The following is a 23,210-nucleotide window of genomic DNA, read 5'->3' on the forward strand; positions in this document are numbered from 1 at the left end:
CTGACCCTGGCCCTTTCTCACCCTGCTCTTCTACTTGGGATATGGAGCAGCTGAGAGCAGTCCCTGGCCCATGTTCCTGCCGCTGGGATTTCCACCTTTCCCGAGTCCGCAACTCCATGCCATCTTACCACAGTTGCTCACAGTATGATGTCCCTGACCTGGCTTAGGTTGGGGCTTCAGAGATTCATCCTGTCTGTGGTAAGAGCCATGTGGGTAGCTGAGAGGAGTCGCGGACTCTCCACCTTCTTTGAGCAGAGTGGACATGGGGTGGGCACATGGGCTTGAGGGCTGTTCTCAGCAGTGCCCCTTCATTGCAGGCAGGCAGAGGATCTTCTGTGGCTGCCAACAGCTGCTCACACAGTTCTTATAATGGCTGGGTGGCAGCTCTGAGACCCCTGCCTGTGTTCCCCACTCACAGCAGTTGAAGGGACCCAGTATCACCAAAGCTGCCCTCACAGTTCTCTCCAACTTGTCTAGTCTCAATCTTTTAGCTTCTCATGTGTTCACCCACCACAGCATGAAGGCAACATGACTTGGTGAGAGGTGTCCCTTGACTGATGTTCTTTCCCTCTAGAGAGAGGAACAGTGTGGGGTTTTCATGTCTTTGGGAGTGTCTTTGTGAAAGTGCCCAAGTGACAACAATTTTCATTAGTCCTGTTTCATCTAAACTGAGAAAATGAAGTTAAAAGAAGAAAGCTTTGCTTAATAGATCTAGATTTAATCTTCTCATGAGGTAAGACCATTCTCAGTTTAGCGACTAAGGAAAAAAGAGCAAGTAGTTTGCACTGCCTGAAAGCAAGCATTTCTCTGACCATTGAGGTCCTCCTATCAGCCTTTTATTTTGTAACATAAGAACATAAGAATGGCCATACTGGGTCAGACCAAAGGTCCATCCAGCCCAGCATCCCATCTGCCGACGGTGGCCAATGCCAGGTGCCCCAGAGAAGGAGAACAGAAGACAATGATCAAGTGATTTATCACCTGCCATCCATCTCCTGCCCTTGTTCTGAAGGCTAGGGCACCATACTTTATCCCTGGCTAATAGCCATTTATGGACCTAACCTGCAAAAATTTATCAAGCTCTTTTTTAAACCCTAATAGAGTCCTGGCTTTCACAGCCTCCTCGGGCAAGGAGTTCCACAGGTTGACTGTGTGCTGTGTGAAGAAAAATTTCCTTTTATTAGTTTTGAACCTACTACCCATCAATTTCATTTGGTGTCCCCTAGTTCTTGTATTATGGGAAAAGGTAAATAATTTTTCTATAGTCACTTTCTCCACACCATTCATGATTTTATATAGCTCTATCATATCGCCCCTCAATCGCCTCTTTTCCAAACTGAAAAGTCCCAGTCTCTCTAGCCTCTCTCCATATGGGACCCGTTCCAAGCCCCTAATCATCTTAGTCGCCCTTTTCTGAACCTTTTCTAATGCCAATATATCTTTTTTGAGGTGAGGAGACCACATCTGCATGCAGTACTCAAGATGTGGGCGTACCATAGTTTTATATAGGGGAAGTATGATATCTTTTGTCTTATTATCGATCCCTTTTTTAATAATTCCTAACATCCTATTTGCCTTACTAACTGCTGCTGCACACTGCGTGGATGTCTTCAGAGAACTATCCACTATAACTCCAAGATCCCTTTCCTGATCTGTCGTAGCTAAATTTGACCCCATCATGTAGTACGTGTAATTTGGGTTATTTTTTCCAACATGCATTACCTTACACTTACCCACATTAAATTTCATTTGCCATTTTGCTGCCCAATCACTCAGTTTGCTGAGATCTTTTTGTAGTTCTTCACAATCTGTTTTGGTTTTGACTGTCCTGAACAACTTGGTGTCATCTGCAAACTTTGCCACCTCACTGCTTACCTCATTTTCTAGATCAACAGGATCGGTCCCAGGACTGACCCCTGGGGAACACCACTAGTTACCCTCCTCCATTGTGAAAATTTACCATTTATTCCCACCCTTTGTTTTCTGTCTTTTAACCAATTCCCAATCCATGAAAGGATCTTTCCTCCTATCCCATGACCGCCTAATTTACATAAAAGCCTTTGGTGTGGGACCGTGTCAAAGGCTTTCTGGAAATCTAGGTATATTATGTCCACTGGGTGCCCCTTGTCCGCATGTTTATTAACCCCTTCAAAGAATTCTAATAGATTAGTTAGACACGACTTCCCTCTGCAGAAACCATGCTGACTTTTGCCCAACAATTCGTGCTCTTCTACGTGCCTTGCAATTTTATTCTTTACTAGTGTTTCTACTAATTTGCCTGGTACTGATGTTAAACTTATCGGTCTATAATTGCCAGGGTCTCCTCTAGAGCCTTTTTTAAATATTGGTGTTATATTGGCCGTCTTCCAGTCATTTGGTACCAAAGTGGATTTAAAGGATAGGTTACAAACCACTGTTAATAACTCCGCAATTTCACATTTGAGTTCTTCCAGAACCCTTGGGTGAATACCGTCTGGTCCTGGAGACTTGTTACTATTCAGCTTATCAATTAACTCCAAAACCTCCTCTAATGTCACTTCAATCTGAGTAAGTTCCTCAGATTTGTCACCTAAAAAGGCTGGCTCAGATTTAGGAACCTCTGTAACATCCTCAGCCGTGAAGACTGAAGCAAAGAAATCATTTAATCGCTCCGCAATGGCACTGTCTTCCTTGATCGCTCCTTTTATATCTTTATCGTCCAAGGGCCCCACTGCTTTTTTAGCGGGCTTCCTGCTTCTAATGTATTTAAAAAACATTTTACTATGGTTTTTTGAATTTTTGGCTAGCTGTTCCTCAAAATCTTTTTTGGCTTTTCTTACTACATTATGACACTTAATTTGGGAGTGTTTATGTTCCTTTCTATTTTCCTCACTAGGATTTGACTTCCACTTTTTAAAAGCTGCCCTTTTCTCTCTCACTGCCTTTTTAACATGGCTGTTTAGCCATGGTGGTTCTTTGTTAGGTCTCTTACTGTGTTTTTTTATTTGGGGTATACATTTAAGTTGGGCCTCTAGTATGGTGTCTTTAAACAGTTTCCATGCAGCTTCCAGGGATTTTAGTTTAATTACTCTACCTTTTAGTTTCTGTTTAACTAGCTTCCTCATTTTAGTGTAATTCCCCTTTTTGAAATTAAATGCCAGAGTGTTTGACCGCTGCAGTGTTCTTCCCAACACAGGAATATTAAAAGTTATTATATTGTGGTCACTATTTCCAAGCGGTCCAGTAACAGTTACCTCTTGGACCAGATCCTGCTTTCCAGTCAAGAGAGTAATCATCCTCAGGTTAAGTCTCTTTCAATCCAGGACAGCTATCCTTTCTTTCCAAACAATGTTTCCCTAGTTTAAACACACAAACAATAGGGTTCTGGTGACTTCAGGCATTCTCTAACATTGGCCATTGGAGATTCAAAAATCCTTTAAGCAGTGATTAATGGCCCATTTTTCAAAGGCTTAATGACTTTGCTTAGATACAAATGGACAACCTGGTCTTGTTTTGGCCTGTTTTTAGTTATCATCTATAAATTATGAACAGAGGTGAGCTGCCACATTGTGCCATTTTATATTTTCTGTTTCCACAGGCTGAAAGATTTGATGGCTCTAGACAACCTGTGGTAGCTATCAAAGGAGCCAGAGTCTCTGATTTTGGTGGCCGGAGTCTCTCTGTCCTGACCTCAAGCACAGTCGTGGTGAACCCTGATAGTCCAGAGGCATTTAAGCTGCGAGGCTGGTATGACTGTTAATTGTGTTGCATAAAGGGGACTGCCTATTACTTGAATGGAACTTGTTGGGGATTTTGTTTCCTGTTTTACCCCTATAATTCCCCACGTGAGCAGTTGGAGAATTAAGAAGGGACACACAATATTTGGGAACAGTTTCTGTTGGCAGCATTGTGGCCTTTCAGAGGTTGATTTTAAAATTCTTAAACTGACAAACCTGTAATCCCACGAGAAAGTATGAAGGACTGGAGAAGAAGCAGTTAGCGTGGAAGTGGTGCATGCTGACTCAGCTCCTTGGAAGGCAGTATGAAATCAGACTTAACAACTCTGCTTCAGTGGGTTTTATCTAAGATAATGTTTTTTCTTGCACATGCTTTATCCACTTGGCAGGATCACATGGGGGTTCAGGTAGTGTGGGTGGGAGGACTAGTTTTAATTATGGAAGGTTTTGTTGTTGTATTACAGTCTCCTTTTCCTTTATTAGCCATCTTTCATGAAATAACAAGTGAGCATCAGGTTTCTGTTAGCAAATTAATATAATTCCAGAGGTGCCTTAGTGCTGCTATAATACACGCTATTAGGAAAGTATAAAGATAGGAAACGGGCTGGTGGCTAAGACACTTGACATGGACTGAAGGTCTGTGTTCAAAGCCTGGCTCAGTCATACACTCCCTGTGTGACCTTGCACAAGTCAGTCTACCCTGTGCCTTCATTCCTCATCTGTAAGATGAGGTTAGTGCTTCCATACCTCCAGGACTACTGAAGATAAACGCATTAATGGCTGTGAGGTTTAGCTACTGCTGTGATTTTCATTGGTTGCTGTTTTTATGAAGTGCTGTCAGCATCTCAGTCTGCACAAGATACACAAATAATCCTTCCTTCAAGGAGGTTACACTCTAGTGGACTGCAAGCATCAGACATATGGGAAGATGCCTGAGGCGGGGTCTATACTAAGATGCATGTTTTGTTTGTTTTAGTGTAAGTGTAGGCTTATGTTTGTGGGCTCTATAAAATAAGTGAAGTTTGAGGAAGAATTTGAAAGGGGTGGAGGGCAATCACTGAAATAAGTATGAAAGTGAGCATGACAGAAGGTGAGGGGAGAGGATAAGACGAAATGAGATCAAAGATACTGAAGTGTGCAGTCTGAAAGCTGAGGATGAGATACTTAGCTGCTCCTCTCTGCCTTTCGGAACCAAGTTACAAAGAAAACATTTCAACCTGAAACACGATGGAATGGCTGCCTTTCAGTAAGCACAATGAATATTGAATAGCATGGCATTTTGGAGGAGAATAGTGTATTTTACACTGTACTTCAAGCTGCTGAAAAAGATGAAGGAGCAAGAGAGACATGGTCTATTAGACCTTTCCTGATAGTTGGCTATTTCTCATGCTTCACCAAAGTTAGTATCTTGGGATATGCCTATACAGCAGCCTTATTTTGAAATAAGTTATTCTGGAATAGCTTATTTCAACATAAGGCTGCTACATCCAATGCATTTTGAAATAGTGCTTAGCTATTTCAAAATACTGCATCTACATACAAATAATCTATTTTGAAATAGAGCCTTTGGATGCACTATGGCTTATTTTGAAATAGGGTCTATTCCCTTTCTACACAGTGCCTATTTTGAAATAGTTATTTTGAACTAGGACTTATTCCTAGTAGAATGAGGTTTACCAATTTTGAAATAAGCCAACTGTTGTTTCAAATTTATTTTGAAATAGTGGTTGTGTTGTGTAGATGCTAGGGTGGTTATTTTGAAATAACATATGTTATTTCAAAATAACTTTGCTGTGTAGAGTATCAGAGATGTAGCCATGTTAGTCTGTATCTTTGAGAATAACAAGAAGTCCTGTGGCATCTTATAGACTAACAGATATTTTGAATAGTAACAGAGAGGAAGCTGTGCTAGTCTATACACTATCAAAACAAAAAGCAGTCAAGTACACCCACTTCTGGGTCTGTCCCACGAAAGCTCACCTAATAAACTATTTTGCTAGTCTTTTAAGTGCTACTTGACTGCCTTTTGTTTAGATATTTTGAAGCATAAGCTTTTGTGGGCAAAGACCCGCTTCATCAGATGCATGATGGGGTGGGGGGTTCAGCGGTGTATTTAAAGAGTAGGGTCCCAGTAAAAGGGAGGGCTAGGAGGGACTGAACCATCCATCTGCTGACCAGACCTGCAGTCTTGTGAGGTGTGCTGTTTACAGGGAGCTCAAATTCAGGATGTGACTGAGAGCCTTACAGGACTACTCAAGCCTTCGGAATACTACCCCTTCCCACTTCTGCATGTGGGAACTAACGATACGGCCAAGAATGACCTTGAGCAGGTTACTGCAGATTATGTGGCGATGGGAAGAAGAGTCAAAGAATTTGGAGTGCAAGTGGTGTTCTCGTCCATCCTTCCTGTCGAAGGGAAAGGGCTAGGTAGGAACCATCGAATTGAGGAGGTAAATGCATGGTTACACAGGTGGTGTCCAAGAGAGGGCTTTGGATTCTGGCTTGATGGTTGGGCCCAACGGGTAGTGGTCAATGGCTCAATATCTGGATGGCGGTCTGTTTCAAGTGGAGTACTGCAAGCTCAGTTCTGGGGCCAGTGTTATTCAACATATTTATTAATGACCTGGATGAGGGACTGGGTTGCACCCTCAGCAAGTTTGCGGATGACACAAAACTAGGGGGAGAGGTAGATATGTTGGAGGGTAGAGAGAGAATCCAGAGGGACCTGGATAAATTGGAGGACTGGGCCAAAAGAAATCTGATGCGGTTCAATAAGGAGAAGTGTAGAGTCCTGCACCTGGGGCGGAAGAATCCCAAACATTGTTACAGGCTGGGGACCGACTGGCTCAGCAGCAGAACGATGGAAAGGGACCTAGGGGTTATGGTGGATGAAAGGCTGGATATGAGTAAACAGTGTGCCCTTGTAGCCAAGAAAGCTAATGGCATACTAGGGTGCATTAGGAGGAGCATTTCGAGCAGATCTAGAGAAGTAGTTTTTCCTCTTTTTTTGGCACTGGTGAGACCACATCTGGAATATTGTCTGGTTTTGGGCCCCCCAGTATAAAATGGATGTGGATTTGCTGGAGCAGGTTCAGCGAAGGGCAACAAAAACGATGAAGGGTCTGGAGCACAAGACCTATGAGGATAGGCTGAGGGATTTGGGCTTGTTTAGTTTACAGAAGAGAAGACTTAGGGGTGATATAATAGTAGTCTTCAACTTCCTGAAGGGGAGCTCTAAAGAGGACGGTGAGAAACTGTTCTCAGTGGTTTCAGATGGCAGGACAAGGAGTAATGGTCAGAAGTTGAAAAGGGAAAGGTGTAGGTTAGATATTAGGAAAAACTACTTCACCAGGCAGGTGGTAAAGCATTGGAATGCGTTGCCTAGACAGGTGGTGGATTCTCCATCCCTTGAGGTTTCTAAGTCCCATCTGGACAAGGTCCTGGCTAGGATGACTTAGTAGGGGTTGATCCTCCTTGAAGCAGGGGGCTGGACTAGATGACCTCCTGAGGTCCCTTCCAGCCCTATGATTCTGTGATTCTGTGAAAGAGCGACAAAAATGATTAAAGGTCTAGAGAATGTGACCTATGAAAAAAGGTTGAAGGAATTGGGCTTGTTTAGTTTGGAAAAGAGAAGATTGAGGGGAGACATGATAGCGGTTTTCAGGTATCTAAAAGCGAGTCATAAGGAGGAAGGAGAAAACTTGTTCTTCTCGGCCTCTGAGGATAGAACAAGAGGCAACGGGCTTAAACTGCAGCAAGGGAGGTTTAGGTTGGACATTAGGAAAAAGTTCCTAACTGTCAGGGTGGTCAAACAGTGGAATAAATTGCCAAGGGATATTGTGGGATCTCCATCGCTGGAGATATTTAAGAACAGGTTAGATAGATGTCTATCAGGGATGGTTTAGATAGTACTTGGTCCTGCCATTGGGGCAGGGGACTGGACTCGATGGCCTCTCGAGGTCCCTTCCAGTCCTAGTGTTCTATGATTCTACGCTGTTCCAGGCACGAGGATTATTGAGAAGAGATGGGGTCCACATAACCAAGAAAGGAAGGAGCATTTTCGCAAGTAGGCTTGCAAACTGAGTGAGGAAAGCTTTAAACTAGGATTGCTGGGGGAAGGTGACCGAAATTCTGTGGGTAGAAAGGAACTTGGAGTCTGGGAAGAAATGCAAAGAGGAATGTACAACAAAAGTGGACCCTTGGTTCGAGTAGTGAGGGTGGGGAGATGGACTGGTTATCTGAAGTGTTTGTACACAAATGCCAGAAGCCTGGGTAACAAGCAGGAGGAATTAGAAACCCTGGCTCAGTCCAAGAAGTATGATTTGATTGGAATAACAGAGACTTGGTGGGATGACTCGCATGACTGGAGTGCTGTCATGAAAGGATATAAACTGTTCAGGAAGAACAGGCAAGAGAGAAGAGGAGGAGGAGTTGCACTGCATGTAAGAGAGCACTTTGATTGTTTGGAACTCCTGTACATAGGGGGAGAAAAGCCTGTTGAGAATCTATGGGTCAAGCTTAGTGGTGTAGGCAGCACTGGAGATGTGGTGGTTGGTGTCTGCTACCGGTCGCCAAATCAGGATGATGAGGTAGATGAGGCTTTTTTTGGACAACTGAGAGAAGTTTCCGGATCACGGGCTCTCATTATCGTGGGGGACTTCAAATACCCTGACATCTGTTGGGAGACCAACATGGCAGTACACAAGCAGTCCAGGAAATTTCTGGAGAATGTTGGAGATCACTTCTTGGTACAAGTGCTGAAGGACTCGACCAGAGGTCATGCGCGGCTCGACCTGCTGCTTACAAACAGGGAGGAACTAATAGGGAAGGTAGAGGTGGGTGACAGCCTGGGAAGCAATGATCATGAGATGGTAGACTTCAGGATCCTGACCAAAGGAAGGACAAAGAGCAGCAAATTACACACCTTGGACTTCAGAAAAGCAGACTTTGACTCCTTCAGGAACCTGATGGGCAGAATCCCCTGGGATGCTACCATGAAGGGAAGAGGAGTCCACGAAAACTGGCAGTATTTTCAGGAAGCCCTACTGAAGGCGCCAAAAGAAACTGTCCTGATTCGCACCAAGAGAAGTAAATATGGTAGGAGACCAGACTGGCTTAATGGGAAATCCTTGGAAAACTGAGGCACAGAAAGGGAGCTTACAAAAAGTGGAAACTTGGACAGATGTCTAGGGAGGGGTATAAATGTATAGCTCGAGAATGTAGGGCAATCATCAGGAAGGCAAAAGTGCAACTGGAATTGCAACTCACGAGGAACGTGAAGGATAACAAGAAAAGTTTCTCCAGGCATGTTAGCAAGAAGAAGGTGATCAGAGAGGGTGTGGGGCCCCTACTGGATGACGGAGGTAACCCAGTGACAGATGATGTAGGAACGCTGAAGTACTTAATGTTTTCTTTGTCTCTGTCTTTACAGACAAGGACACCTCCCAGACTAATGCAATAAGTGATGCATTGTGGGATGAAGGTGGACAGCCTTTGGTGGGGAAACAACAGGTTAGGAGCTATCTAAAAAAGCTAAATGTACATAAATCGATGGGCCCAGACCTAATTCATCCGAGGGTTCTGAGGGAGTTGGCGTATGTCGTAGAAGAGCCCTTGGCCGTTATCTTTGAAAAGTCGTGGAAATTGGGAGAGATCCTGGATGATTGGAAAAAGGCAAATGTAGTGCCCATCTTTAAAAAAGGGAAGAAGGATGATCCGGGGCCAGTCAGTCTTACATCAGTCCCTGGAAAAATCATGGAGGAGCTCTCCGAGGAAGTCATTTTGAGGCACTTGGAGGAGGGGAGAGTGATCAGGAATAGTCAGCATGGATTCATGAAGGGCAAGTCATGCTTGACCAATCTGATTAGTTTCTACGATGAGATAACTGGCTCTGTGGATAGGGGAAAATCAATGGATGTGACTTATCTTGACTTTAGCAAAGCTTTTGATACAGTCTCCCACAATATTCTTGTCAACAAGTTAAAGGAATGTGGATTGGATAAATGGATGGTAAGATGGATAGAAAGCTGGCTAGAAGGTCAGTCCCAGTGGGTAGCGATCAACAGCTCGATGTTGGGATGGCGGTCGGTTTCTAGTGGAATGCCGCAAGATTCGGTTCTGGGTCCTGTTCTGTTCAACATATTTATCAATGACCTGGATGAGGGGTTGGATTGCACCCTCAGCAAGTTTGCAGATGACACTAAGCTAGGCGGAGAGGTAGATACGCTGGAGGGTAGGGACAAGGTCCAGACTGACTTAGACAAATTGGAAGACTGGGCTGCAAGAAATCTGATGAGGTTCAATAAGGACAAGTGCAGAGTCCTGCACTTGGGCCGGAAGAGTCCCAAGCATTGTTACAGGCTTGGGTCCGACCGGCTCAGTAGTAGTTTTTCAGAAAAGGACCTGGGAGTTGTAGTGGACGAGAAGCTGGACATGAGTCAACAGTGTGCTGTTGTAGCCAAGAAAGCTAATGGCATATTAGGTTGCAAGAAGAGGAGCGTTGTCAATAGATCAGAGAAGTGATTATTCCTCTTTTATTTGGCTTTGGTGAGGCCGCATCTGGAGTACTGTGTCCAGTTCTGGGCCCCCAGTTATAGGAGGGATATGGATACACTGGAGAGGGTCCAGCGGATGGTGACCAAAATAATTAGGGGGCTGGAGCATATGACTTACGAAGAAAGGTTGAGGGAATTGGGACTGTTTAGTCTGCAGAAGAGAAGACTGAGTGGGGACTTGATAACAGCCTTCAATTTACTGAAGGGAGGTTGCAGAGAGGCTGGAGAGAGGCTGTTCACAGTGGTCATGGATGGCAGAACACGGAACAATGGTCTCAAGTTGCAGTTGGAAAGGTGCAGGTTGAACATTAGGAAAAACTTTTTCACTCAGAGGGTGGTGAAGCATTGGAATGGTCTACCCAGGGAAGTAGTGGAGTCTCCATCCCTGGAGGTGTTTAAGTGTCACCTTGACAAAGTCCTGGTGGGGCTGATCTGATGGGTTTGGCCCTGCTTAGGGTAGGGGGCTGGACTCGATGGCTTTTTTAGGTCTCTTCCAGCTCTATTGTTCTATGATTCTATGGCAAGGTTTATTCACCAAGGTGGAAATGGCCCATTATCAGTAGTACATATCAAAAGAGGAAAAAACATCTCCACATTAGACTCTGACCATGGGCCACATCCCCACTGTCTGATCTGACTTGTTTTTTCCTCTTTTGATACGTACTGCTGATAATGGGCTAATTCCACCTGGACTGAAGAGACCTTGTCAGCTCTGGCCCTCCCTTTTATTGGGACCCCGCTCTTTAAATACCTCTCTGAAACCCCGCCCCTGATGAAGCAGGTCTTTGCCCACAAAAGCTTGTGCTCCAAAATATGAGTTCGTCTACGAAGTGCCACAGGACTTCTTGTTGTTTGCTGTGTAGACTCACTCTCAGTGGTGGTTGCCTACACACAGTAACTTAGTGTACAAAGTGACGAAGTGGGTCTGTCCCACGAAAGCTCACCTAATACATTATTTTGTTAGTCTTTAAAGTGCTACTTGACTGCTTTTTGTTTTTTTTTTAGTGTACAAACTAATTTTGAGACCTCTAACATGGCCATGTATCTGTGATGGTTTAATGTAGTTTCTGCATTGCATTGTACTGAGTCATAAAACCTAACAATAGAGAAGAGCTTGGCCTTCTAAACAAATAAGAGACCCTTTCCTCCCCAAGGAAAGTTAGAGAAATATAGGTTGAACCAGTCTGGTCCTGACTGTGATCTGGCAATATCTATTGTCTCGCGGAATGTTGGAAAAGATGTGCCTTTGGAATGGGTTTGGAATTAGGGTTGAGGGGAGCATTTTAAATTGACACCAGTTGCCTTAGAATCCTAATCATAGGATGCATATGGTTTTTAGGCAATAAATTTGGGTTCCATTTTAGCAGCTTTCAAGTTTCTAGTCTTGTCTTCCCAAGACGTTTCTGTCTCTCTCTCAGGGAATCTCCTTCAACCTCATTCAGATGTACAAAGGTAGCAACAAGGCTTCCTAAGAAGCCTTTTTCCCAACCATGCATAGTTTCAGTTCAGTTTTCCGTGTGCAGCTACGTTAACAATGCACGTCAGGTGCTGGTGCCACCTTAGCTGCTTGCATCATATACTTAGCTAATTGTATGCAAAGTGTACTTTTAGCAGGTTATAACGTTGTCAGATCCAAAGCAGTTTTCATCAGAACACTCAAAAGCATTTGTCAAAGAGTTTTAACTTCCACTTCCCAGCCATTTGCACAGTATAGCTGTGCAGAAAAATGTTTCAAGAATTTATTACAATAGTTAAGTGGTATTCCACTCTTCTCAAAAATAGTTCAACTACTGTTCAGCATTTCCACAAGATCCCTTTTGGGAAAAGACAGAACATGAGAAACTTCTTTTAAAGTGAGTGGCTGAAAATGGGATTAGAATCCAGAATTTATGCACTCTTACCTATACTGACCATTACTGTTCCTGTGGACTGCTGCTGTTTGTTTTGTGAGGGATATAAAACTAGTAGCATTTTTGAGAGAGCTTCTGCTACCCAAATCGGGGTACTGTAGTTCAGTTCATGGTCATGGTTGCATTGATGCAAAAGGTTATCCTTTTGTGGATATGGTCTCTGGGAGGTTTGACACAACTGAAACAAGCTTTCTGTTGCAATAAATTTGCCTCGTTGAAATCACAAAATCACCCAAGCAGGTCTTTTATCACTAGATTTGCTGACAGACCTATTTGCTTATTTTATCTCAAGAAATACGATATGTTAAACACTGTTTGATTTTCTTTCAAAGCTGTAGGAAAGATAATGTCAGCATGTAATTTAATTCTAATTATGCAAATATCTGGCTGCTTCTAAAATGTGTGCAGTTTGTGGTTTGGTTGCTAGATGGCATCATAGTTGTGGGCATGTAAAGCAGACTTTGGCTCTGAGATTATAAAAGACACTGCTAATTAGAAGTGTATTGATTTATCCTGAAATGCTTTTTTAGTCTAATATACATATGCTACAGTAATTGTTTCATGGGAAGGTTACAGATAAAATCACTCCTGCATTAAATATGTGAAACTAAATATATGATTTTGGATAAGTCTGACTAGTTTGCATTCCAAAACTGGAAAACTCTCTGTGCTTTCAGGTTTGACTCTGAAGGGCAGCTTTTGGAATGTACCTCCATCTCTGATCTGAGAGGTGGACCAGCAGGTGGGGGAAATACCAACTGGAAAACTTTGGATGAAGCTAAATCTGACAAATTGGGACATGGAGATAAGGTAAAATAGGGCTATTAAATGCAAACTGAGTGCTCTGCATAGAAGTTACATTAGGTTTTACCCAGGTGTGGTGCTTTAAGTTGTCAGTTGTTGAGGGATACCTGTGGAGCCTGTTAGATCTTTTGTTTTTACAAGGGTTGGACAAAGGTTAATCGGAACCTGGAGTTCATGACATCACTTTTATTTATTATTTGTCATATTGTAATAAAACTAGAATTCTCAACAGAGTTCTGGGTCCTGTCTAAAGAAAACAAAAAAACTAACCAAACAAGCTTTCAATCTATATAGACCAGACTAATCGTGAGAGGGGAAACACGTATTGAGGGTTCAAGTGACTTCCCCAAGGTCGCACAGCAGGTCAGTGGAAGAATGGCCATTCTGGGTCAGACCAAAGGTCCATCTATCCCAGTATTCTGTCTTCTTACAGTGACCAATGCTAGGTGCATCAGACAGAATGAACAGAATAGGGAATCATCAAGTGATCTGTCCCGTCACCCATTCCAGCATCTGGCAAATAGGCTAGAGATGCTGTGATGGAGTTGGGGGAATGTGTGTAAGACTCAGGCTGGATGTGTGTGACAGGCAGAGCAGCTCACAGTGGCTAAGAATGACCCCCTGGGGCTGTAAGCTAAGCTGGCAGGTATCACCTCTGACTTGAATAAAGAGTCGGGAGGAGCCGAGCTGGTTTGAATCAGAGGCGGCAGTTAGAAGCTGGGGGAGAGGGAGTTGGAAGGCAGCCAGCCTGGCTAGGGGGAAGCTGCACCCCTCGGGCTGCTCTCCCCAGGATGGGTTGGAATGACTGTCTCTGCTGGCTGTACTGACACCTCTGTGCTGAACGGTGCCTCTGTCGACTAATAAACTTTCTGTTCTACCTGCTGAGTGGGAGTCACTCCTGTCTGCGGACAGGGTGCAATGCTTGGGGACTCCAGAACCCCATCACAGATGCCATCCCTGCTCATCCTGGCTAATCAGCGATTGATATCTGAGGCCCAGTTCAGCATTTTGTTCATGAGGTTGTTGCCTTTTGGTTATGGAATTTAAATGCTAAAGCATCATGCCATAAATCTACGAGGATTAGGAAGAGACTTTTCCTATAGGCAGGTTATTCCACAATTGTCCACTATGACACTTGTGTATTCCTCTGAAGCAGCTGAAGTTGACCACTGTCAGACAGGACTTGATGAACCATTGGCATGGCAGTTCCTGTGTTCCTTTGTTCTGCATCCTGTGGTTTTACCAAGTGTTTGTCTGCAGCATGCTCTCCCTTCTGTAATTTCAGTTTCAAAAGAAGAATGGGGCAAGTATGAAATGTTGTTGTGAATGAACAGAACATGAATCTCCAGTCTTGACTAGAGACCACGGGAAAAGAATGTGCTCATTCTAATAAACTAGTGTTTGTGAACATGGTTCAGTGAAGATTTAGAGGCTTCATTTAACTTAATGGAGCCCAAGAGCAGTGACAACAGCAGATTTTGAGTTGCAAGTCTCAGTGACCCATAAAAGTTGAGGGTCTGTTAGTCATAAAAATCCAGCTATGGTCACATTTTCTAATTATCTTAGCGCTCAGATTCAGAAAGCAAGTCAGTGTTTTATGGCTAATGTTGCTCTCTCATTCTCACAGGCAGATTATTTCAGCTGTGTGGCCACAGTGGTATTCCTGCGCAAAGAGAACTGTATATACCAGGCATGTCCCTCTCCAGACTGCAATAAGAAAGTGATAGACCAACAAAATGGACTATATCGTTGTGAGAAATGTGATCGTGAGTTCCCCAACTTCAAGTATCGCATGATCCTCTCGGTAAGCAAAAGGATTAGGTTGACCATTGTGTCTAGTATAAATGTAATTATACCCCTTTGAGAGAATAGGGTAGAAGAGCAGAGCGGTCCAATATATGGGTCCTGTGATTAAGTAAGCATTAAGCAGCTTATGTGCTGTAATCAAGTAGGTTAGGTTCATTGCTCTGATTAGCAGTTTGTTTTCTTGTGCTTTTATTAAAAGCTTTTCTTTATTCCAAAAAAGTTTCAGGTTAACTCAGTTGATTCTCGTTTGCAAGTGTGGCATCAGTGCAAAGCATCGATAGCCTGCATCTTTTCAGTTATCAAGATAAACTAATGTAAAGTGAAAAGCAGTCAAGTAGCACTTTAAAGACTAGCAAAATAGTTTATTAGGTGAGCTTTTGTGGGACAGACCCACTTCTTCAGACCATAGCCAGACCAGAACAGACTCAATATTTAAGGCACAGAGAACCAAAAACAGTAAGCAAGGATCATTTAACAGTAAGCAAGGATCTAAAGAAGTGGGTGTGTCCCACAAAATCTCACCTAATAAACTATTTTGCTAGTCTTTAAAGTGCTACTTGACTGCTTTTTGTTTTGATAGTGTATAGACTAGCACGGCTTCCTCTCTGTTACTAATGTAAAGTGGCATTTCTGGAGAGCGGTAATTGCATTCTTACAGCAGATACCTATATTTAGTTCATTCTTTGTAGGCAATGTTCATGTCTCATGCATTAATGGAACCTGCTTCAGAATAGTGTGTCTGAGAATTGTTATTGTGACACCTGCTTGCACCACTGGTATTGTGATTCTTTTCAGCCTTTACATTTATAAAATGCTTGGAAAATAGTGGTTTGTACCTGCCTTTAGAAGTGCTGTGCTGGGAGGTCTGGTTGGGAGGTGATCTCTTGCTGCAATTTCACTTTGGGTAACACAAAGGCTAAATGAAACAATACTTCCAAATAGACATTTTTGCCTTGTTAGAAAACCTAAAAATGTACAAATTACCTATGGTTTAGTATTTCTTCTGGGGAGTGTAGGGGGAATGTGGGAGGTGTGCTCATGAAGTTCACACCACTGGAGTCTCCTGTTTTTCGCTGAAGCCTGAGAATTCATTAAAGGATTTTGCTTGGTCTTTAACTTGTACTACATTATTCCTCATTATTGTGGGAGTCTCACGGTATTATGAATTTTTTTGGTTTTTTGCATGCTGTTTTGCAGAAATACCTGGATATAATTTGTTTTGAGAGGGAGACATTAAAACTAAATTAGGGCACAAATTGGTTTCTTAAACTGATTGCTGGCTAAGGTAAAGCTCCATCCGTGTCCACTCCTACAAGTGTGCTGGCATCTGAGTTAGTGAAGACTCCTGCTGTTCTGTTGAAAGCACTATGCTCGTGACATTTAAAACAAACAAAATTTGTTAGTCCTAGTCTCCCAGTTTCCAGATGATACATACATCAGGCTCCTGCATAACAACCCTTTCTGCTCAAATGTGGTGTGGTCATCGTCAATCTGCAAGCAGCTACTGCTCTTGTTCACTTGTATGAAAAAATGTGTAGTGCTGCTTGTCATGTTAGTCTTCAAGGCTCTGTAGGACTGCTTGTTACTTGCACTAGTACTTCATGATAATAACAGTGCACAGCCATTCTTCCCATAGGCTTAAATTGACATTAACACTAACTTGTTAGCCTCTCCCTTTGACTCAGCGCGCAATTTGACACAAGCCTCGATTGAAGCACGTTGTTATAGTCTGTACAGCCATGAAATAAAAATTCAACAAGGAGTCCTATGGCACCTTAAAGACTAACTCAAGATGCATCTGATGAAGTGGGTTCCAGACCATGAAAGCTTATGCACAAACTAATTTGTTAATCTTTAAAATGCCACAGGACTCCTTGTTTTTAACTGGAACGGACTAACATGGTTACCCCTCTGAAACAGGAAAAAGATTGTTACTCTTCCTCCACCAATGAGTACAGATGGCTATAAAAGTCAGGGAACTTGGGGCTGCAACAGTCACACTTAAAGCTCTACCCACCTGTAAAATAAAACTTGGTTCTGGAGTTTTCTTGAGTGGAAGGCAATTGAATTAAATGCCTGTTGACTCTCTTTAGGTGAACATTGCAGATTGCCAGGAGAATCAGTGGGTGACTTGTTTTCAGGAGTCAGCAGAGGTCATTCTTGGTCAGAATTCTGCTTTCCTTGGAGAACTGAAAGAAAAGGTGAGTCAATTAGCTTGGTTTTTGTTTTTGTTTTTTTAAAGGAAGGAATTACCTAAGGACAGCAATGTGCAACCAGGATTACTGAGTGGGCCACATGAGTGCCCCTCCTTCATCTCAGTGGGCCAAAAAGACACCATGCAGCCCATGTCACATCTGACCGTCTTTATGTGGCTTTCACGCACCACACTCCTTCTGCTTGCCAGCACTTCCAGAGCCGTGAATCTGCTGATTCATGCTCCATCCCGGCTCCTTTTCCTCCCTCCCAGAGATTGAATGTTGCGAATCAGCTGCTCAAACTCTGGGAGGGAGGGGGAAAAGCAGGAAATGCAGGGCTCTAATGCCACAGTGTGATAGAGGCACATGGGGCAGGGGGGAGACAGGAGGTTTGTAGGCTGCAATGGAAGCCCAGTGAGCCACTTGTTGCCCACTGATCTAGAATATACAAGATGCTGTTTCCATGTGTGTTATCACTTGGGATTTTGAAATCTGCCAGTTGTAGCTATAGCACACTGGCACTTGCCCTCAGAAAGGTCTCTGGTTCATTCTGATCCCGTGGTAAGAATTCTATGACAACTCTCGAAATCTGAAGGGCTCTTGAAGGGCTATAAGCTGTATCTTGCACTTGTTCTGTATGGACAGGTCACCACAGAATTTAGCAGGGATTTGCGGGTGCCTAGGGTCCCGCTCATGTGTTTCTCATTGCAAAATCAGAACTTTGGAATGATCGTACAAAGCATAACTGAGGTATTCCTGCTACGTTTATCAGGAATTTAATTTTTACCCATGGCTTCCTGCTTTCTTGTTCGTGCTAGCATGATCTTCTATCAACTCAATTCTGAGGCTAATTTTACTGGTACTGTTTAGTGGAGTTCAGTTTTGTGGACCTGACAAAAATTGTGGCTTTTTAAATAGTGTGTGCAGAGATGTTTTAGACACCCATCTCATCAGATTACCGTAGTTTAATAATAACCATTTAAACTTTAATGAAAATGACACTTTTCTTATCTGTATGCATACATAGTTCTCCTGTACCACAATTTCTGTTCTCCCTCCCAACCACTCCTTCCCCTCTTTTTTTTTCTGTTTTTTTCTCTTGAAAATGGTTTTTTAGTGTCAAAGCTCATATCAGACATGAAGCGTGTCATTTAGAAGTACTCAGCTTACTAAACTGAACTGTATTAAATGTTGCTAGACTCAAAGTCTTAGAGCAGGGGTTAGCAAACTTTTTATGTTGGGCCCCACTTTTCATCCCTGCAGTTTGCAGAGCTCTTCTCCAACCTGTCTAATGTAAAAAACTGACAGCCTGACAGAAATTTTGGTTATGTTTGTATGGAAGAAAAACATCCTTTTGGCACATGTAAGAAAATGTATTGAATGTAAAAAACTTTAATTGGTATATAAATGTGTGTACACATACATAAAAACAGTAACATTTGTCAACATTTTTAATTAGATGGATGAGCCTGTGACACAATCATGCTGTGCCCGCCCTTACAAAATTTTGTGCCTCTCTCCTGAGGTGGCCCACCACCCCACTTCACACACTCTAGTTTTAGAAGAGCTCTCTGCACAGATTAGCCTCTGTCTGATTTGGAACACAAATGGTTCAGCCAGTACTGAGTCGGGAGCGTTAGGAGAAAATATTTCTCAATTACAGGTAGCCCTCTCTAATCTGGCAGCATCCCTCATCTGGCATGATTTTAATTAGCCAGATGTTCACTTACATTGGTGTGACCAAGTTTCCTGCAGACCCATAAAGTTTGTTTACAGCCACTAGTCCTGGCTCTGTGTTTTGTGCTGTTATTTAGCTCTAATTTATGCCTAAATGTTTAAGAGCCCAGTTAGCAGTGGAAGTGTTGGTAAAGCTGCTAGGCCACCGTTTAAACTTTTTGAGACCATGGAACACCAAGCATTGGTTTTTTTTTTATGTGGAACACCTACGAAAATTTGCTTTTAAAAAAAAGAAAAAGCCAGACAAAAAAAAAATCCAAAGAGCAACATATGCAGCAAAACCAAAATGAAGTAATTTTAATCAGGCATCATAGCAATGAAGAAGTAACATTTTATCTAGTTTTAATAACAGAAAATATATACCATCAGTGTATGATATCAAAAAAAGTGTCAAATGCTCGTGGCACACCTGTGAGTTGTTCACAGAGTACCTGTGTTCTGCAGTGCATAATTTAAGAAACAGTGTGCTAGACAATATTGACCACTCGTGGTTTGGCACATTGGATTGTTTGGCACCGGTCAGGTGATGGACTAGAGTGATTCAGCCTGTGCAAAAACCAAACCAACCGATCAACCCCCAGAAATAAAATAAAATGAAATAAAATTGTAGTATATCTATTTTATTTGAGTTCCATGGGGAAATGGCTCGGAGTAGAAAATTAAAATAGTATGGAGAGAGTCCATATGGAGAAGAGATGCCTTTGAGTATTCCAGATTAAATTGGTTTTGATTTGGAAAATTTTGTAAGCCTTTAAAATCCATGACCTGTGCGTTCATAGTATATTTTGACTGACTTATTTTGCTAAAGACTTAATCCAATGCCCTCTGAAGTCAAGAGTGGTTCTTCCATTGACCTTACTGGTCATTGGACAGAGTATAAGGGTTTGGCAAAGGCCATGTTGCAAGTGTATGTGTAAGTAAACTCTTTCATGTACTCCCTTGCCCAGAGCTGCATATGACCCACTGCCAAGCTTTTCTGGGAAATGTGGGGCTATGGTAAAAGGGCGGTGCTTTTGTCAAAGTAGTATTCCCACATGTCCAAGGCAACAGTAACTTTGTGACAGAGCTGGAAACAGATCGCACATGTAATGAGACTGCTGTATTAGCAATTAGCCCATGTGACACACCAGGAAAAAGAATCACTTAACTGTGAGTGTACTTAATGACACAGTTTCTACAACTGAGTTGTTACTGCTCCGCCATCTTTGTTGTGTCTCAGCAGCCCAACTGTGGAATGGAGATATTAATATGGTATACCTTTGTTAGATCACTCAAGGACTGTGTGATTTAGTGGAATATCTGTACAGTTTTTAAAATGTAAAGGTTCATTAAAATCTTGCTCTCAGAGCTTATTTGATAGCGTACTGTTCTTGAGAAATGGTATATGGTCTTACATCAACACAGACTTTGCTTACAATAGATGCATGACAGATGGTTACCACTGCGTGTGTAACCTTAATTTCTCCCTGATGTAAGTGTTTTTCTGTGAAACTTGAACCATCATTCTATGGACATTTAAAAAAAAAAACAGAAACCTCCTCTCCTCTCCCCTCCTCTGCCGCCCCCCCCCCCTTGTATGGTATCCTTTAAAATGAATAAAGTGTCAGGATTCTGGGATACATGCAGCTTCACTAGAGAAACACAGAAGCTGAATACGTTTCATAAGACTGTTGGCAATTAAATGACTAAATGTCTTGGCATTTCAGTGACTCTGATTAAGCATCAGAATTAACCCAAGTTAAAACTGCTTCCCCCACCCCCCTTCTGCCCCAATGCTTCCTTAAAGCTGTTGGTATTCTCACTTTATTTCTCTGCAAATTCAAGACAGCTGTGCATTGTTTCATAGGGCCAATCAAGAGTCTTCATTGTGAACTAGTAACTTAATCTTGTTTATGTTTGAATTTGTGCTGCAACTGTGGAAACAAAACAATTCATTGGAAGAACAATCCTCCAAAGAACTAGATTTTACTCTCCCCATGCACTTCCATTGACTCAGCTATTCTTTATTTTAACAAATTCCCTCAAACTTTACAATGGTTGAGCTGTGCTGAGATTGGAAGGTGCAGCTGGGTGCTTGGTGTGTCGTCATCTCATATCTGTCTTTGTACTCCTCACAGAATGAACAGGCTTTTGAGGAAGTGTTCCAAAATGCCTCTTTCAGGTCATATGAATTCAGGATCAGAGTCAAGCTGGAGACTTACAATGTGAGTACCCCCACCGGGTGGATGAGGGCAGGTAGCTGTGCTACATTTAGACTGGACTGTCAGGAAGTTGCTTCCCTCTTAGGCTGGGGGAGTGAGGGGAAGAACAGCTTCCTAAAGTGATAGCGGCCATTCTGACTAAAACAACATGGAATGAGGAAAGAATTAGTGTCATTCTGTGATGCTGCTTCTCTTCTTACTCAGCAGAATCTAGCTTCTCTCTCTCTTCACTGGAACTGTTAGCTCTGGAAGCCAGAACTTCACAATGCTGAGTAAACTTGACACCTAGAATAATGAAGCTGCTTTGAGCAAAGGCAGATTAGAACTCATGTATCTGGAGCACTGCGACCCAGCTCTCTCTCTCTCACATGCCACTTTTCTCTTCCAAAGGATGAATCTCGTATAAAGGCTACAGTGATGGATGTGAAGCCTGTGAACTACAAAGAATACAGCAAAAGGCTGATCATGAACATCAGGAAAAACGCAATACAGCTAGGATGAGGAGGATGGTGTTGATTTGAGCTGAAGCTAGAACTTCCATACAGAATAACTAAAGAGCTGAAGCGAAATTGAGTTTTTCCCACCCCCATGTGACAATTTGGCATTAGTTACGCAGGGTTTGGTAGCCCTTTATCATGGGAAGGTGATTTCATGGAATCCTGCGTGCAGACATCTCAGTTGTAATTAAAAGAATGTGCATTCCGGAGGCCTTGGTATTGTGGACTGTCTTGGTGAATTAAACTATAGCAGAGCAAAAGAGGAATTGCTTGACAAACTGATACTAGCTGCTCTTGCAGGCCTGCAACCTGTGTAAAGATTTCATTCTTCAGACATTTTGTATGCCTTTGCTGAAGTAACTTTGCTCTCTTCAGAGGTTTAAAGTCAAATTAGAGACTTGAGGAGAATGGTGACACTGTTGGCAGTTTTCACCTTTTCTGAATGGGGTAAGAGGGAGAAATTGTCGTACCATTTTCTGATGTGAACTAAGGAGAAAGGGTCTATGAGTGCAAGTCAGTCCTCCTTTAGCAGAATTCAAAGGCTTTCTCTTTCCACAGGAGCCAGGCCATTGTTAATGCTTGGAATGGCAATATGGTAGAATTATTAATCAAAGACACATCTCTCATATCTGAAGAATATCCTTCCTTCAGGCTTTATCAGACTGAGTCAGATGGGTCTGATATTAATCAAAATTGTCTCTTCTGGGAGAGGCTGATAAGCTTTGACTGACTGTCCCCCAGGGAAATCTAGGCAACTACAAAGCATTGCTTTAGTTTTCACTTCAGTTAACATTGTTTTTGGCTAATGATTGCGCATACTTCCTGCCTTATACATATTTCTTGTGTTGGTGTTTAATTTCTTTGGTTTTATTTGAAACAGTGTTTAATCAGAAATAAGTTTTTGTATGGGGAGCAGGCACATGCTGTTCAAGTTGTTTCAATAAACAAAAACAATAAACAACAAAGCTTTGTTTTCTTCCTGTGTTGCGATTTCTTTTTTCTTTGAACACTGGTGTTTTCTCATTAGTGGAAAACAACTAATTAACTTTCATGATAAGTGTTCGCTGGGGGGTCGGGGGGGGAGACATTACCTTTTTTCAGACTCTAAGATTAGACTGAGGAATGGAGAGTTCTCTGCCTGGTGTTGGCAACATGGAAATGCAATGCTTTTTTTACCTTTTCTGTGCCTGTGAATGCTGATGATCTGGCCCTTTTGGGATTTTTATTGATGTTTACACAGCAGTCTAAAGCTAACCAGTCTTTGAGATTCATACAGACAGTAAGCTAGTATAGAAAACAGTAATTATGCTAGTGGGCTTTTCAGTCAGCAAAGCATGCTGCTGTGTGTGCTCCTAATCACATTAATTACGTGTTCCCTGGCTGCAGCTCGCAGCTTGGTGTTTCCTGCGCAGTTCCAAACATCCAGGCAGTACTGTGGTCAGTTTGTGACAGCAAACCTGAATGTTGTTACAGAACTGTAGCTAGTGTGCTTGATGTGTGCGCTCTTTATTTCTGGAGATGTTTTGTGTCCTTTAGTTTGTGCGTCCTGTTATGCTTAGGAGCTCTAAATGCTAACTATGTGGATGACCCTTTTTGAACCTTAGAAGTAGTGAGTAGATTGCACTTGGTTATTTTGCTGATACCTCAGAATTTTATGGAAGTACTTGTTCACTCTGACCTTGCTTATAAAGCGTGGACTAGAAAATTACGGTCTTCAACATTACCCCAGATTGACAAATTGTGTGTTAGGAGTGATAATCTACCTTTCCACTCTGCTAACCCGTGGTTTA

The 23,210-nt window shown here is 42.5% G+C and overlaps 1 protein-coding gene across 1 annotated transcript in view; it reads left to right on the top strand.

Moving 5' to 3' along the window:
- RPA1 (replication protein A1) overlaps positions 1 to 22,396 on the top strand; it is a 45,674-nt gene extending 23,278 nt beyond the window's left edge. The window contains exons 12-17 of the mRNA XM_075013520.1: positions 3,578 to 3,726; positions 12,858 to 12,990; positions 14,612 to 14,788; positions 16,884 to 16,991; positions 20,840 to 20,926; positions 21,314 to 22,396. Of these exons, the coding sequence (XP_074869621.1) occupies positions 3,578 to 3,726; positions 12,858 to 12,990; positions 14,612 to 14,788; positions 16,884 to 16,991; positions 20,840 to 20,926; positions 21,314 to 21,424 (765 nt within the window). The 3' untranslated portion in view covers positions 21,425 to 22,396. The remainder of the gene's footprint in view (positions 1 to 3,577; positions 3,727 to 12,857; positions 12,991 to 14,611; positions 14,789 to 16,883; positions 16,992 to 20,839; positions 20,927 to 21,313) is intronic.
- Positions 22,397 to 23,210: the final 814 nt, after the last annotated feature.

Source organism: Carettochelys insculpta, chromosome 19, assembly GCF_033958435.1.
Source record: "Carettochelys insculpta isolate YL-2023 chromosome 19, ASM3395843v1, whole genome shotgun sequence".
Taxonomy (NCBI): Eukaryota; Metazoa; Chordata; order Testudines; family Carettochelyidae; genus Carettochelys; species Carettochelys insculpta.